At 36.7% G+C, this 18,325-nt stretch overlaps 1 protein-coding gene across 1 annotated transcript; it reads right to left on the reverse strand.

The window, feature by feature from the left end:
- Positions 1–1,574: 1,574 nt before the first annotated feature.
- LOC118752620 (membrane-associated guanylate kinase, WW and PDZ domain-containing protein 1-like) lies at positions 1,575–17,525 on the reverse strand (the record flags this gene model as incomplete). Its single annotated transcript, XM_036487509.1, has 7 exons — positions 1,575–3,153; positions 5,108–5,405; positions 5,475–7,418; positions 7,888–8,629; positions 8,711–8,855; positions 10,152–10,156; positions 17,515–17,525. Coding segments are annotated over 7 exons (3,615 nt in total), but the record flags the coding sequence as incomplete, so codon positions are not given.
- Positions 17,526–18,325: the final 800 nt, after the last annotated feature.

Here is an 18,325-nt window from a genome sequence, read left to right on the forward strand (position 1 = left end):
ATCTCAGAACAAAATATTATCAACGTAAATTTTATTATTATTAACTTAACTATAAGTACACTGGGGACTTAAGACTATAACATGCTTTATAATGTACATGTGCAACAACATTTGAGCGAAAATGTAAATTCATTAGAATAATGTTGACTGTACTTATGTAATAATTATATAAATATGATTGCATCTAAAAGACTAACATTTAAGGCAAAAAATTACTATGCTAATTGAAGAACGTTTTTCAAAAAGAGCATCAAATGAATATGCATAGAACTTTGAAATAGTTTTAATACAAATATATTTTATTTTTAAAACTTATTTTAAGATATGCTGTATATAAATGCTACTACATATAACTGCAATGTAATAAGATTGTACACGATGGAATAAACAAAATTTTAACATTAAGTTTTGCTTTCAAAAATAATAACCAATTTGTGCATTCATAAAAAAGAATACTAAATTGTAAAGTGTAGATTTAAAAATATTGGTTTTGTGGCTTAACACGCAATATACATAAAAGCGCACACGGCTAATTTCAGTCTTTGGGACATTTTTGTAAAAATAATGCTAATAGGTTTATAACGCCCTATTGAGAAAGAAAAATTGAAAACCAGAAATTGAGTTTCATCTGCATCTGTATGTAAATATGTATTTATTATTTTCAAAAGATGGTGTTGGAATCGTTGGCACAACCCCACCAATGTTTTCAACATAAACGCAACCTCTTTACGTTATTGTTTGCAAATATGTAATTATGTATGTATAATAAGGACAAATCCCAGTGGGAAAATGGGAATGCATTACCTTTTTCTACCAAGAAAAGATTAACAACTACGGTTGAACGAAAAGATGCATCGCAATGTAAGCGAACGGATAATGTATAGTAAGTAATAATGTATAGTAAGCCAACTTGTTGGTCGCGGATTCAAAACCTACGCCACGAACTTTATTTTTTCTTAATTTTTTTATTCTATTTATAGTTTCTAAAGCGACATGTGGTATGACCTTCTGTACAGAAACTCTTGCATCTTTTCGTGCATAAGTTATAAGGGCTATCCACTACTTTTTGCATTCCCAAGCATTACATTTGCAAGTGGGTCCAAGTGGGCACAAGTGCGGCCAAAATTTAAAAAAAAAATGTATCTAGACAGGGCTTTTTCATCATTAAGTTGGCTAAAGGGATTATCTAAGAAGCGAACACCGTTCACAGTAACGGGCGGTAACCCAAGGGATTCTTTATTTTCAGTCGGAATGTGGTCTTTGCCCAATCATAACATTAGACATTTTTGTTCTTTAAAAAATTTGAGTAATAACACGCTGTCGGATGCTGCCTTTAAACCTATTGGAGGTAACTTAGAAAAGTATTACCTACTGAATAAAATCTGCCACTGAAATTTGTATGTATTTATTTTTAATACGCTTGTATTAGCTTCACCTGTATGTAATAGTTTCGAGCTCTTAAATTTGATTTCGCAGAAAGATTTTGAGTATGCAGTTTTAAGTGCAAGTGGACTTACGGTTGATTTTTGGATTTTTTTTTTGTTGAAGGTGTTGCTCATTTTCTTCATATCATCGAACATATTTCGTATGGAAGAAAATGAATGGCACCGTCAACAAAAAAAAAAAAAACACAAAAATTAACGGAAATACCTAGCTACTTCAACCTGGCACTTTGTGACACTAAAATTTTGTGGGTTATAAAACTTTATACTCAAATCGTTCTAAGAAATCTAATTAAAAAGCTTGAAATTTACCAGACGCCATACTGGATCCGCCATTTGGAATTTCGCAATTCTGACAGCGGATTTGTAATAACCCCATAAACATTGGGTTTGGTCAGCAATTCGAAAATGATTGGAAAAGGAATATTTTTTCGAGTCTCAAGTTATGGATCCGAAGTCCAGCCCATTCTCGGATTGAAATTTTAATGAGAGAGAGTGATTGTGTTATATTTCCCTTCGAGAATTAGCTGGATTTCACTTTCTCCCTTGTTACCATGGTTTCCATTTTTTCGAACCCATCTCGAGTGTATTGGAAAACTGAAGTTGGTTTTCGTTCTAAGTTCGATATGCATATTGGATATCGAAGGCCATTTTCGAACGTTCACCTTAATGATTATTGGGAAGTGACCCCGAAAACCCCCTTGTACGAAATTTCGAATCATTTCTTCAAAGTTTCGAATTTTGGCCGCACTGTGAACCGGGATATTTCATATTAGAAACGCAATAAAAATTTACATCATTTTTCCATAGGACTCTGATTCGCGTACATGTATATATAAGTAAGTATATGTAATTTTTAAGCATCATATAAAAATTTAGGAGTACAGTTATTACCTGTTTCAAGTGCCTTGCCTGCATACAAATGTTTATCATAAACAAGTAACTTTTAAGCCAAAAAAAAAACAGCTTCAATGTTCATATAGAAATTTAAGGGTACAGTTAATTTTTTCATGATCCGGTGTATGGAATTGAACCAAAGACGGTTCACGTGGCCCAAAGTTATCAGGCAACATACATACAAAAACATAAATATTCCGAGGAATTGATAAAATCTTCCTTTTTGTAGTCGGTTAATAAATCCGATTCACCTAAGAAATGTCATTCGTATTTTTTATGTGTGCATAAACAGCGTTCCTACGTTAAAGGAAGCTTTTATAGAGTCTTATTTGAAAGTCTCAAAGTCATAAATGTTGTGCTAACTGCTGTTGCTGCTGTTGATGATGTTGTTGCTGTTGTAGTTGTGGAGATTGTTGCGGTAAGATAGCTGCCGCACTTGTTCTAGGGTTTTCAACAAAGTAGGAAGGACCACTGCCATCGTTGCTGGGCAAAAAGTTTGGCGATGTGCGTGGTTTATGTTGTTGTGTTGCTAAAGGTGTATACAAGAGTTGTGTTTGAGATAGCTGACCTGGTGACACTTGTGCAGAGTTGGTGAGTAGAGCTGATGTCGATGTGCCGCCAGTAGTTGTTGGTGTCTGCAATGTGTCTTTCGGGCAACCGATTGTAAGACGTACATGGAGACCGGATTCCTTTATGAGATTGACCACATCACCATGTGACATGCCGGCAATATCAATGCGGTTCACAGCGATAATACGATCACCTACTTTTAATTCACCACAGCGATCGGCAGGACTGCCAGGTATCAATTTGCCTGTAGACAAAAATAAAAAGAATTTTTCAATCATATAAAATTAGTTGGGTTATCGAAGGATAAAACTGTGGTTGTAGTTTTAATATCTGCATTAATTAAAAAAAGAACAGAAAAAGCCACACAAAAAAACAAAAATGTATGTAAGGAAACAAAAATCTTAAGAAACCATAAATTAAAAAGAAAAACACATACATACATATGTACAAACAACAAACAGTTATAAACAAATAACATTAATAAACATAAACGAATCAACAAAAAAATGTATCAACCAAAAAAAGCTAAACACAAAATCGAAAAACAATTGAAAATATTAAATATACAAATTTTGTTTGTTTTCTTGCCTAATAACAATTTAAATTGAAAAATCCAAGTCCCAGTAAACTCGACGGGGAAGTCTAATGAGATGTGGTGATCTCTGAAATAGCAGCTAAAACTTCCACCTTTTTTAAAAACTGTTGTTGTTTCTCCACAATAATTTTTCGTTAAAAAAAACGGTGTCAAGCTCAATAAAATTGTTGAATATTAATAGTAGAATAAAATAAAATAAAAACACGCAAAAACAAAACCGGCTTCAATTCTCATATAAAAATTTAAGACTACCGTTAGTTTCTTCATGATCCAATGATCGGATCTAAATCAAATTAGTATGGGACCACCTCTGAGGTACCACCTCTGAGGTACCACCTTTCCTTAAAAGAAAATTATAGAAATAGGTTAAAGTTATGCGGTAATATATATAGAAAAATATTCCGACGAATTGATAACATCCACCTTTTTTTTAAGTCGGTGAATAATAATAAACAAAAGATGCAAAATCACAAATTAAAAGAGAAGATTCAAAAAAAAAAAAAAAATATTGGACTTTTTCAGATTAAGGGATCGTAAAAATTTACTCGACTCTTGTTGCTGCTACCTTTAATCTCTAGCCCTCGACCCGCTTTTTCAGATAGATAATCCGCCTCATTGCGTAAGTCGTAAATTGTTTACTGACGTGCTGAAATAAGTAAACGACGAAGATCGTCGAAAACTATGCTGTGCTGCCAAGTTTTTCCGTTCTAATGCAGTCGACATTTTAGGCAATGACATGAAATTTTCGATACGATTCGACTCTCGAAAAACGACTTGCATTCGACACGACTCTCGCAATGAGGCTGAATGTGAAGTCGATCATTACAAGGCTGTCTCATTTCCACTGCTTGGGCTAAAAGCTACTTTTCTATCCTACTAATAAATTGGAATCAATTCGATGCCACCGAGACGGACTTCAACGTACAAGCATAGCAGTATTGGTATAGAGAGGATAAGCACGGGGTTTAGATTGAGCAGCGCAAAATTTGGTTCAGTTGCTATGAAATCTGGACTTTATACAAATGCAAAATTCGTTAAAGTTGGTGGAAAAACAATTTCAATTCCTGAGAACGTCGAGGAATCGAAAAATTCGTGTATTCGGCCAGATGAGCATTCAGTCGCCGATTCAATCTCTTCAAATTAATTCCTTATCGCCTACGCTTGTGGTAGGTTATTTTAACGCTATGTATAGAGATTATAAAAGAACGCAAATGCCAAATTTTTGACAAAAGTCACGACTAGTTTGATATCTAAGTTTTACAGTTTTCAAATTACAAACTAGCGGTTTTGAAACCAGATATGTACAGATTTCCCACATAAAATTAATTTCAGTTTCAGATTAGCACAAAAGAGCACCTTCACAGCCTGATAGTAGCAACCTTCTTTTTCTTGAATGTAGTCGTTTCTCTATACGATAGTAATAACCCAGCCTAATAAAACTCATTCAGTTTGAAGACTTTCGTGGTTTTCAAGACTTGTCTAGGTTTAAGAGAATAAACTATGTTAAAGGCGTAAATTTAAGGCCTAAAGTCGGAAGAAAATATTTTTTTAGTTTCAAAACTTTCGGTGTTTTGTATATAAGAATAAAAAATTTCTAACTTACCGATTGTGGAACCATAAAACTGATTCGAAGATGAAATTATTACAAAACCGAAGCCTTCGGACTCATGTCGGCCAACTATTACGTCATATGGGTAGCGAAACGCGCTTCGTAAAGGCACAGCTAACGCCGTCGGCGGCGCCAAGGGCAAGGGCAACTGTTGTTGTTGTTGGTGCTGTTGTGTATGCATCAGGTGCGGCTGCTGTGATAATATTAATCGACGACGTAATATCATCGTTACTTGACCGCGCAGTGCCGCCTCGCCCATCAGTGAAACCACTTTGTGATGCGACGAATTTACCTTTACCAAACAATCAAATTGTAAAAAAAATACAAAGCAACAGACAGCATATCATACCACACTACTTACCACATTGATTCCATCTATGCTGAGTATCTCATCGCCAGTATTAATACGGTGATCATTATCCGCAGCTCCGCCTGGCACAACGTGACCCACTGTCACTTGTGAGCCCTCTTCTGTGCCGCCGACAATGCGGAACCCAAAGCCTAGGGCCTGCCGCTCCAGTGTAACCTCGCTTAGCTCATACTGATCCGTAGACAACTCATCCCGAGTATCCAGCGCACCACCGTTACGTTGCATGTACGGCAAATTACCACCAGGAGATGCTTGTGATGTGTTAGGGTAAACTCCAGCTCCCAGCCAGGAGAGCGGTGCTTGTTGCGAAACGCTGCTAACAGCAGGAGAATGTTGCTGGTTCATTGGAGGCTGTTGCAGCAGTTGGTGATGACCATACATCGCAGGCGGATGCTTTTGCGCTTGCAGTACATCGAGCGCGGAAAAGCCAACACGACGACGATCGCTTAAAAGCTCATTTACACGCTTCTGCATACGTTCATTTTGTATGTGTGCCGCCTGCAGAGGTGTTGTAGCATGCAACGGTACGGGCGAGTACTGTGATATGTGGGGGTGTGGATGAGGCGGTGGTGGTGGCGGCAATTGGAGTGGATGATGATGCTGTGTGGCAGAAGTTGTTGTCAGACTGAGCGATGTGGATGGCGAATAGCTGCTAGCAGATATATTCAGATGAGGAGGTGTGGGCAACTGTTGCGTCGCATAGAAATTATTCATACTGGAAGGATGTGGTGAAATGCCGTAGATCACATTGCCACCACGCACGCCAGCTGTTACGTACTCTTGGTGATCGTAACGCATTGAGTCAACAACACTGGGCGGCAGTGAGAGTCCCCCGGAGTGGTGGTAGCCTGCACTAGCACCATTAGAGCCAGTATTTCCGGTAATTTCTGAGAGAAGCGATGCTCCAGCCAATCTCTCACTAAGACTGGTGACTAATTTCGGGTACGGATCCAAAAACGGTATCTCTTGACTGATTGCTTCGATCTCTTGAAGACTACTTGTTGATTTGAGTGTACCCGACTCCAATTGGGTTTTACTTGTCGACAATCTACCATCGTCTTTTCCCAAAGAAGTGCAATCGTTGATATCTTTACCATGTTGGATCTCATCATTAGGTGTCTGCGCTCGTGTGCGCCGCGTATCTACCAATGGCGTTTTAGGGCGTACCGGTAGAATCTCCTTTTGCTGAGTGCTGTAGAGATCTGCGGTCGGTGTCTTGCTGCGAAATAGTGCCGAAGTGAAGTTTTTACGTAGTTTTGCGACATTCCCGTGGTTACTATTTGAGGTGCTGGTAGGTGGTGGGTTACTTGTAACGGTACTATATATGGCGCCGGATGGCGACGCACTGGCACTGTTGTTGGATGGACCGCCACGTTGAATTTTGACATTGGTAGGTTCGGTTTTCGAGCAATCCTTCAGTATTTGCACAACTTCGAGATGACTCTGTTGGCGCACATCGACGCCGTTGATCTCGAATAGAACATCGCCTTCTTGCAGTTGAGTGCAAGAATTGTAGTCAAGGATCTTCTTCACCTTCTGTCCGTAAGCGGAGTCGGCAATGGTAAAGCCGAACCCCATGGATCCCTTTACAATGGCAAACGTATGCACTTGGGGCTCTGGCTTTTTCATTAATATGAAGCCATCATTCAAGCCGCCAGAGGCAGGTGAGTGCTGACTACGTATGTGATTGTACGAATGGGCTTTTGAAGCGCCCTCCCCTCCACCACTATTATCAAGAAAATTGTAATTTCCATCCATGTGCAGATCCAGCAACATCCGTCGCTGTTTGTCTGTCGCTGCAACACTCATGCCGTCCACAGCTATAGTCGTGACCACTTCTGTGTTCGGGTCATTGGGATCGAATGGCAAAGGATAGCCGCGACATACTTCTAAAGTAACGGTTTCTCCCGGCAAAATGGATTGGAAAATGTTGACCTAACAAAGTTTTGTTTTATAATTTCCACATTTGACGAATATTTCACGTGCAATAAAAAAATTAATAATAAATAAATACAAATAAAATAAATAAATTAAAAAATTATAAAAAAAAAATTAAAAAAAAATATAACAAATAAATTAAATAAAAATAAAAAATAAATATAACAAATGTAAAAAATGTAAAATGAAAAAAATTAAATAAATAAAAAAAATTAAATAAAGTAAATTAAAAAATACTGATACATACATATGTACATAAATAAAAAAATAATAAGAAAATTATAAAATTTAAGAAATAAGAAATTAAACAAAAAATTTAGGAATAAAATAAAAAAATTGCAATAAAATAAAAATAATAAAATTTAAAAAATAAGAAATAAAATAAAAAAATTGAGGAATAAAATGAAAAATTTTAAATAAAATAAAATTGATCCTAATTTATGTATATTTATATACCCAAACTCACCATTTCGTGGTGAGTAAATCCGAGCACACAAGTATCATTCACATATACCAGCACGTCGCCGGTTTGCAACTGGCCGTCCAGCCACGCCGGTCCGTGTGGTACAATTGATTTGATTTGCAGGAACTCCTCGGCACCGTCATCACCGCCCACTATAGTAATGCCCAGGCCACGCGCTGACTTTATCAGCGACGCTGTGATACGTTCGCCCTGCATCTCGCTGGGATTTCGCGTGAACTTGTATGGCAACATTGCCGTTGGTGGCGTTGGTAAACTCGCATTGGGTGGAGGTGGTTGCATGCCACGTTGCGCTACATCTACCATACTGATACCCACCGTAGTGACCCGATCGACATCATTACCACCAATCGCATTGCTACCATTTAAGTTTGAAGACGGCAATTGAGTTGAAGGTGTTTGCGATCGTTGTTGCAACTGCTGGTTAGGTGGCGGCGACTGCTGTAATTTGCTGGCTACTTGCTGGTTTTGTGAATGGGTGTGCGCTGGCGGTGGCGGTTGATTTTGCTGTTTTTGTTTCTGCTCAGCTGCTCGCCGTTTAGCTTCCAATACGGGATTTTCATATTGAGTGCGTCGATTGACATGATCTATATAATAAGTGCCATAGAGAGAATCTTCGATTTTTTCCCAACCGTAAGGCAGTTCATGGTCCCCACAGTCTTCAAGCGACTTCTTCTGGAATTTAGACAGTCGCGGATCGAGCCAATGTGAGGTGCCAGTGTTGTGACTAAGAGATAAGGAAGAGGTATAATGATCGCTAATATTGAATACTATTCTGTTATAATCAAAACAGGAAATGACAACTTACTCGATGAAATATAATTCACCACGTTCAGTATAAGCTGTCTCCCACTTTGGTGGTAATGGGCCCAAACCATCACCAGGATCGTCAGTTTCTGGCCCAAGAATATCGCTTGTAGTACCGCCATTATAGCAGTTTTGTAACAAGTTTTCTGCAAAAAAGGTGATTCCGGTGACAGCTAAATAACAATAGTGTTAAACAACTTAAGAGTTTTCTAATTTTTAAATAAATTTCGGTATGAATGTTTTTACTTCTTGATAGAGTAAATCGGGATTCATATTCGGATACAGGAGATTATTTTATTCAAAATAGCAAAGCAGGAGATACAAATAAAAAAATTTACGAATGGTCCCAAGCCCTGCAAAGATACGCGCGTTATATCAAAGAATGTGCTACACTGCTGCAAAAGCAACGGCTGTATAGGCACTTATCTGTGTCAAACCCGTTCGGTAATATAGCGAATTCTAGTCAACCACGATAACGATTCGACTCTGAGCATTTCATTACAAGCCATAGCCTAGTCCGATGCGAAGACGAATGGTTAAAAGAAATTCTGCGTAAGGACATCACTGAGGTAAGTGCTTAAGTTGCGTCTAAATCTCAAACTCGTTCAGGCCAGGGACATACCAGCAAGAACTAAAAAGGGTTTCGCCCTGCAATACATAGAAACAGTGTGGCCTCGGGATTGTGAAAAATTGTAGCAAGAAGATACTTAAAATTTATCAATATATGTATATTACTTTTTTTTTTTATTTTAAGTATCAAAGTATCATTATTGAATAAAACCAATAATATTTATGAAAAACCATTTTCAAAAAAAATTTACATTTATTAATTGCAAAAAAGGTACATATAGTACGTATGAGTTGTACTTGGTACTAGTATAATGATAATATCGAAAATGTGTCGCATGTATGAGTTCAACTGGGTTCTAGTATAAAAAGGAACAGTCCAGCGCCTTCGTCTTGGTCTGCAGGCTGTATCGGAGATACAGCCGCTATATTTAAACGTAGAATACGTGGTATGGTTAAGAGCATATCCAAGTCAAAAACGAAATCACACACTAAGAAAACCCAACAAAATATCGATTATATCGATAAGTCCCGAGAATCCCTAAAATCCCGAAATAGTTCCGAGATTGAGTCTCTGTGCCTTTATCTATATCCTTTTCTCTACAACTACCTTTATTTTAATCTTTCTTCCTCTATCTTCATCTATACTTTTATCGGTATCCGCATCTTTTTCTTTATATTTATCTTTGTTTTTATCTTTATGTTTATCATATTCTTCATATACATATTCCCCTTCACCTTTGCACTTATACATATAAGTAAAGTGTTTAAATTTACCTTGGTCTTCATGTTTGCCTTTATCTTTACTCAACTTTGTTTTTGTGTTTATTTTTACCTTGGCCTTTATCCTTTTCTTTATCTATGTACGTCCTCACCTTTACTTTTATTCTTGGATTGGACTTTTTCTAAATGTTGTTTCACTTCGAAAAGTCTTCGCGTATTATGCATACATGTGTTCATATATGTATGTACATATATAATATGTATGTACATATGTATGTATAGACATACATAGATTACTAAAAATAGAAACAGATCCACATTAACTGCAATCAACATATGTACGTATGTATGTATTTACATATGTACACACGCTGCGATTAGGTTATAAATAGCGCGCCTCTGTTTATCAAAAGCCGCATTACATACGCATACATACTTTTTGTCTCCTTCCCACACTTCCAACATATGCACGTGTTTGCAAAATGATGACGAGGTGATTTTGTATGGAAAATCATTTATGCCCATATATTTGAATAAAATAAACATATATAAAAGATATCAACCAATACTTCCCATATACCAAAAGAAAGGAAAACTTTTGAATTTTTGATTAAAGAAAACAAAAACAAAATCATTCGAGCGGTTTTCGAGCATTTTGGTAATGAAAAAAATTTGCAAATTTTTTCAACAATTTTTCGCCTTAAAATGCTCAATATTTGTTAAATTTATATAAAATTTTTACCCGATAATATTTCTACTGCTCCAAAGAACCTATATCCCGAAAATGAAAGTTATATATGCCAACAATAAGTTGCTAGAGCACTTTAAAGGCTCAAAATTGACCCCAAAATAAGGCAATGTTTACCGTTGTTTTTACGACAGAAACCGAATTGGTTATTTACAAAAATGAATCTGTCGACAGGTTTGGAATTTTATCTTTGAAACGCCACACTTTTCTTTGAAATCGCTTTATTAGTTCTCGTGCAATAAGCGTTTTTGTGAAGCTCTAAAAATTACAACTACAACATTTGAACATAGCCCCCATACCTTAAGGTAAGACGTATTCTACATCAATAAATGTCCATCTTTTTGTGTGTTGCCGTTGATATGTGGACATGTCCATATTTTTATTGTCATTTATTGAACAAGAAAATTAGTACAGTGAGATTTTGAATATTTTATAGTACAACAGATAGAGTGGAACTCAGGTTGTTAATACATTTACAAAAACATTACTATGTTGATATTAAAAATGCAGGCTTAGATATGTATATACTTAAGGCTACGTCAGCAGTTATAATTTGAAATAAAATAAAATAAGATGGTCAGTCCAGATAAGTTGATAAAAATAATTATAAAAAACAGTTCTTTAGTTACTTTTGTTTATAGTACTCCTTACGGCAGTAGGTATCGAGTTCCAGGTACGTATAGTGTTCACAAAAAACAATCTAGTCGAGGCTACAGAGTTAAAGCTGGATATAATTAAATCGTATAAACGGGACGATTTTGTAAATCTCAGCTTCTCATAGAGATATGAAGGCGTTTTAGTTAGCATAAGCCGATAAAGAAAGATACAGCTTCTGGCTTCAATGTAGTCCAGTAGCTCGTTTCTGTAACTCTTTCATACTGATTATTTCTCTACTGATAGAGAATATACGTCATTCTTTACTACCAATTAGCAGTAGAGAACAGGGCGGCGAATTCATATCTCAATTCGTCTTGGTAGAGAATTGTTACAGAAACGAGCTACAGGATTTGACAGCCCTACAGATCAAATCTCCACTGGGATATGTGGTCAAATTTACGCAGGCCATGCACATACCGAATGATATTATTAAAAACAACCTGAACCTTATGGGCAGACTGTGAGTCTAGTCTGTTGCAGATGAGTGCAGAGTGCGTAAAATCAGAGCTCGAATCGTAACATCCGTTCACGGATCGAAAACCATAGGAAAGAAAATTACGTGATACCGTCAGTCGTATAAGCTGAATGGGATAAAGAGTACGCTCACGTATGTCATAATCCGAAAACGGTGTTTTTACGTGACGAGTAATACGATATCGTATGTGACGATTCGAGCCCAGGTATTATTAATTGAATGACAAGCTTACATCTGACGTTAACCGGGGTAAACAAGGACGAATGTCTTAAACTACGTAGCGCGCAATACACCATACCTATTACCATATTTATATGATCACCACATGTTAAATTCGAGTTGATTACAAAGCCTAGGTTAGTAATTTTACTCACAAAAGCAATTGGATTGTCACCTATGTAAAGGGTGGAATGTTATCTACAACCAACTTTCTTTCAGAGATAGGCAGTACATTCGTTTAATTTGGGTTAAGGCAAAGACGGCTGGTTTCTGCCCAGTGCAGTGTTGATAAAATATCCCGATTTATCTTATCACACAGATCATTAACATTTTCGAAAGAACTTGACAAGTAGGGCTGGACATCGTCTGCATGAGCATGAATACTAACAAATTTACACATCGAAAAGATATCATTAAGAAATAGGGCAAAGAATATAGGTCCTAGAATTGAGGTACACCGAAAAACTAGTTTAATTGGTTGTGAGGATTCATTCCCTATTGTAACTCATTGAAATCTGTTCTTTAGATAACTCGTCATAAGTTTCAGAGAATATTCGCTGAATCCAAAATAACGCTTGAGCTTGACAAAGGATATGGTGGTCGACAGTGTCAAAGGCTTTGGAGAAGTCAAGGAGACATAGTAACGTAAGGTAACCTTTGTCGAAAAAAGAACGAACGTCATCAAGAATTTTTAACACAGCCGTTGAACAACTGTGACAAATCCTAAAGCCAGACTGAAGCGGATAAAACAGATTCTTCTCCTGCACATGACGGGTAATTTGTTCCCCCATTAAAGACTCAAATACTTTTGACAACGTTGGTAAAATACTTATAGGGCGGAAGTCGGATGGAGTCTCGGCGCCCTTCTTCTTGGCAGTAGGGCGCACTAAAGCCACCTTCCACTGATCAGGAATAACGATGTGGTTATACAGTGATTAATTATGTGTGTACTGATAATAGTAGTAGTACCATTTTAATAAGGTTTAACGGTATACCATCCTGACCGCACGAATTTGATTTTATTTTTAAAATACTTTTAATAACATCACACTCAGACACTGTTAAGAACTCAAATGTGCTACCAGAATAAATTAGATGATCACAGGAGACAAAACATTGTTGGTAGAAATCACACAAAGGACTACTAATGAACGCTTTATTGAGTGTATCTGCGTCTATAGTGCATTCGACATCTTCACTTCCACATACTCGTAAGCGTTTAAGGTTACACCACAACACGTTAGGAGGTAGGGAGGAATCAAGGTTCTTCGAATAATACCTACACTTCTCTTATAGCCGATGTAGCTTTATTTCTTGCTATTTTTGAATAGACTCCAGTTAGTTTGGTTAGAATGCCTTTTCCATACAGATAAAGCCTTGTTGCGAGCCTTGATTGCAGCCCGGACATAGCCCGTAAACCAGGATGACACGGAGGATGTGCTTTTGATATGTCGTACTGGGACATATTTATTAAAAAGGGTCAATAAGTTTCTGATAAGAAATTCTAGTTTTTCATTAACATTAAAAAAAGTACCAAACCTTCGGTAGTGTCTATACGAAAAAGTACCAGTGGTCCTGGGGTGACCAAAATTAAGATCAAGCGCGCAGAAAATTATGTCGTGATCCGAAATAAATGATAGTTGATCCAACTTTAATATTGATAAATTGTCAGGAATGATAAAATAATCTAGTAGACTAGGGTTACACTTAATACCGTATCTAGTTGGTATATACATATTGACAACAGAAAGGTCAAACGGGGCTCACTATTGTGTGTATTCATAGTCAGCTGTTAATCAACGCCAACGCGAAAATTCTAAATATGTAGACCGGCCTTAAACGATCAACAGCTTGATTCAGCGATAACCAGCGAATGTTCGACACTCGAAAAATTTTACGATTTTAACACCAACGTAGTACTTGGAAAATTCATCCACCCTTTTAGCACTATGCGCGATGAAATTATAAACATCTCTGGCCAGTCTTTCGACTTCTACGGGAATTTTTTTAACACGATTGGAAAAGTATCAAAATTTAAAAAGAAGTGTCCCTCCAAAATTTATCGAAAATTGTATCACTTTTGATACGCTTGGATCAAAACGGCCACACTGCATAGGAAATCTTAAGATTACAATAGGAGGCTAAAAGCATAACCGCAGACTAGGCGAAGCTAATGTAAGCTATGGGCTGCAGAATTCATTTTATATGATACGAAGATAATCCGGGGTAAAATGACCAACAATGATGATGACGGAGAAGCCCGTTGCAGTTTGCACATGGCAATCATTATTTTAAGTTTAGTAAGCAGATTTCACACGGCACTGATTGTTATGTGTTCTAGTCCACTAGGATATAGCCTTGTCAAAGAGGCTAAATGCGTAGGATTCCTCTCGGATATAGACTCCAAGTCTTACCAAAGAAGGTATTTTGTTCACCGTAATCTGTCGAGGTCATTAGATATTAGTTTGAAGAAAACTTTGAAAAGAAGAAAATCAATTCCGAAACAAATTCCAATGCAATGGATAAAGCATGCTGCCCTGAAGACAGCTCCAATGAAACACGCGACATTTTGAACCCCCTTCTGCCCAAATCGTAACGACGAGCGCAGATTCTATTTCATGCTTAAAAGATGCTTATGTCTACCAAAATCTCCAAAGCGAATTCTTTCTTAGCGATGACATTGCCAATTCTGGCCGTTGTTGCTGTTGTAGCGGGTACTTAGCCCTGCCTAGAATCGGGTTGTCCCTCAATCGTTCTCATCAAGCTCAACAAACGGTAGGCTCAGGAAACGTTCTGTTTCAACAGGGTTGAACCGCCTCATACAACAAGCTAGTTTTGATGCTCCTCCCTAAAACCAGCCAATTCGTTATTCTTAAGTTTCGTATTGGCATCTTAACTAAGTTGAAATTCAATATACCTGTTACAACATTTCAGTTGTCACAGTATTCGACACGACCAGTAACTTTCCGCGGAGGTGTTCAAAGTATAGAGTCATAAGGGAAACAAGCAGAGTCAACCAACAAAATGTTTTCTCCCATTCTTGCCTGGGAAGCCCAACCTTGCCGCAATCAAATCCTGACGGCAGAATAGCAAAACTCTGTGCACTGTAAAATGAGAGAGCACTATAAAACGAGCGCATACATAAATACTAGGTTTTTCGATTATACGCCTTTTTCGAAAATAGGGTTTCGAGTTATTCTAAAAATGGCAATTAAAAAAAAAACAGTTCCCCACTTTTAAGTTAAGAAAAACCCGGGTTAATCTATGGCGATTTCCTTTCTTCCGAAAAATGTTGCATTCTCAGTGCCCTCTACGTACAAATACTACAGCCAGTTTCATTTTTAAGTGAAAATTAATTTTAATTTAAATTTTTATTTAATTCTCATTTAAATTATTTTCAGTTTCAATAAGCTATTTATTTAAGTGAGTAAAAAGTGATTGTAAAACAGACTAGGCCAGCCAAAGCTTTCATTTGTACAGAGAGCTTTTGAAAGCTTCAGCACGCTGTGTTGTAATAGCAGGGCTGGTATACAAGTCAGCCCTCAGGTCAGGTGATTAAACGTGTAACATCTCTGAGTGTGGTTATTCAGACTTAATTTTTATTTAAGTGAAGAGCATAGGTCATAAATCAAAATTAAAAACAAATTAAAATGGATTGGTGAAAATAAAAATTTCGAAAATCTAACTTAAATGAATCTGGTGAAACTGGCTGTAAGGAGAGAGCGATGAAACGGCAACCTCTTTGTAGAAAAGAAAACGCCATTACTGTTAGTCGGAAATCACAATGACTGCTAAAAATAGGCCTAGCTTTAATTTAGAAATAAGTAATAGAAAATAAGACCAAGTCGTATTAAAAGTAAAACAGAAAAAGGAGTGTAAAATAAATTCGGAGACCAACGCCACCTTCCGCAGGCGAAGAGCTGGAGTTGCTTCCTGACGCTCGGGATAATTTGACTGGATATTGTGGTAGGTTAAACTATTCAGTCCAATTTGAATAAGATGCCCCGACGACACTATAGCCTCTACACACATCAGCTCATCTAACTGCCCAAACTCGTCGTTTTCCTGAGCCTGCCATTAAAGCATAAACAGACGGAAACGTTAATTCGGATTAACGGCACAGTTGATCTGATCAAACTCGTGCCTTGGCAGACGGCGACAATGCGGATTAACGAGCCGGAAAGTTGTGGGTTCGAGTACCACGTCCAGTAGAATTTTTTATTTTTTTATTCATTCAATTATGGATAAATTCTATATTTTTTTAACGTTATTATCATTTGTTGTTGACTTTTTAATAAAGTTAGACTCAAAAAATTTAAATTTACTAATAATAGGGTGGTATTATCACTTGCGAAGCGAATGAATTTGGCGAAGCGAACGGTTCGACGAAGCGAATTAAGGACAGAGAAAGCATCAAGAGTGCTCGCGAGGCAAAGAACTTGCACAAGCACGTACAAGCGAACACTATTAATACAAATTTTAGTTGTTTCGCCAAATTCATTCACTTCGCAAGTAGTAATACCACCCGTAAGATAAATAAAATAAAAAAACATATATACATTAGCGTGGGCCGAAAATCCGCTTTTTTAGAATTTTGATTGGTAATAGCAAAAATCTTGTTCACTATGCTCTAAAAGCAATCTGTGTGAAATATGACAATTTTTGGTCAATATCTTAGGCTCGTCGAAGTCCATCAAAGTTTAATATGGCCAAAAAATAAAAATTAATAAATAAAGTAATACATTTTTTTACTAAAATTGCACTAATCTTCTAAAGTATTAGTCCTACATAATTTGGTATATGGATTTGTACAGAATCGAAGTTAGCTAAGAAAATTTTTTTTAGTACTTGAACTTTGATGGATTTGGGCGAGCCTAAGATATTGACCAAAAATTTTCACATTGCACACAGATATTTTTTAGAGCATAATGAACGATATTTTTGCTATTACCAATCGAGATTCTAAAAAACCGGATTTTCGGCCCACGCTAATATACATCAAATAAAAAAAAAAATTAAACAAAATAATAAAAGCAAAAAAAAAAATGTTGCAATCGCTCCAACAAAGGATCGAACCTGAGACCTGCGGACTTGTAGGAAGCAGCTCTCACCACTCGGCTAACGCGGACGCCAAACTTGCTTGCTTTGTTTGCTTACTTGTACAATCTACAACAGCTGTCCGTTTGTCATCGAAAATTCCCTTGATCCGAATAAATTTTTGCAATTAGTTCTAGACTTGATCCGCATCAACTGCAGTTAAAGCAGACGGCAAAGCTTATGCATATAATCTGGCACACATATGGGCATAATAATATTACCCTTACAGACGGCAGTAATGCGGATCGAGTCCCACGGCCAGTTGAATTTTCATTTATTTCGTTTTAATTCTTTTTTTATAAGTTCTATATTTTTTTACCTTCCTTTCAGTTAGCTGTTGTTGGCTTTTTAAAAAATTCAACGCTAAAAATTTAAATTAACTAATAGTAAAATAAAAAATGTGATATAAAATAAAGCAAATGAGAATAAAATAAGGTAAAGTTAAATATGTAAATACAAATAAAATTAAAATAAAAACTGAACGTTTGAAAGCACATTTACATGTCTGGCTGTAGCTGAGCGTGCAAAGATGTTTGATACAATTGGTCCCAGCAAAGAATGTCCATGTTCAAATCTCATTTAATTTTAAATTTTTAATTTCGGTTTTTCTTAGTTATGAAAAGCATCTATAAAGTGTAGATGAAAGCGTATTCAAACGAAACATACTGACTTTGAAGTTGTTTAAGTCAAATTCATTGTAAAGTAGTTGAAAATACATACAGGAAAAGGCAATTGAATGCTTCCTAGGGCATCGACATATTAAATAAATGAGTTTGTTGCAGGTAAAATAGTGCCAATTTCAACTAAATAGTTTATAAATTACTTTCAAACTAAGACCTTTTTGCGCAGGTCTTTTCCAAGATTTGGCGTATTGTGAATACCTGGTCTATGGTGGATTTGTCAGGCCTAAAGCCACACTGATAAGGCCCAATCACACGCTACCATCTTTCTATGCTTTTAGATGAGAATGAAGACAACATGTAGTCGATTTACTGATTTAGACAGAGGTTATCAAGCTGCTACAACAAAAACAACAGTGAAAGATTTTCGTTCGAGTTTTCCTTGCAGTGGGAAGTAATTTTCTGCAGTATTCAGATATACATTTCTTTTCTAGATTCTAGTATATAATA

The sequence above is a fragment of the Rhagoletis pomonella genome, unplaced genomic scaffold, assembly GCF_013731165.1.
Source record: "Rhagoletis pomonella isolate Grant_MI unplaced genomic scaffold, Rhpom_1.0 Rhpom_scaffold_01694, whole genome shotgun sequence".
Taxonomy (NCBI): domain Eukaryota; kingdom Metazoa; phylum Arthropoda; class Insecta; order Diptera; family Tephritidae; genus Rhagoletis; species Rhagoletis pomonella.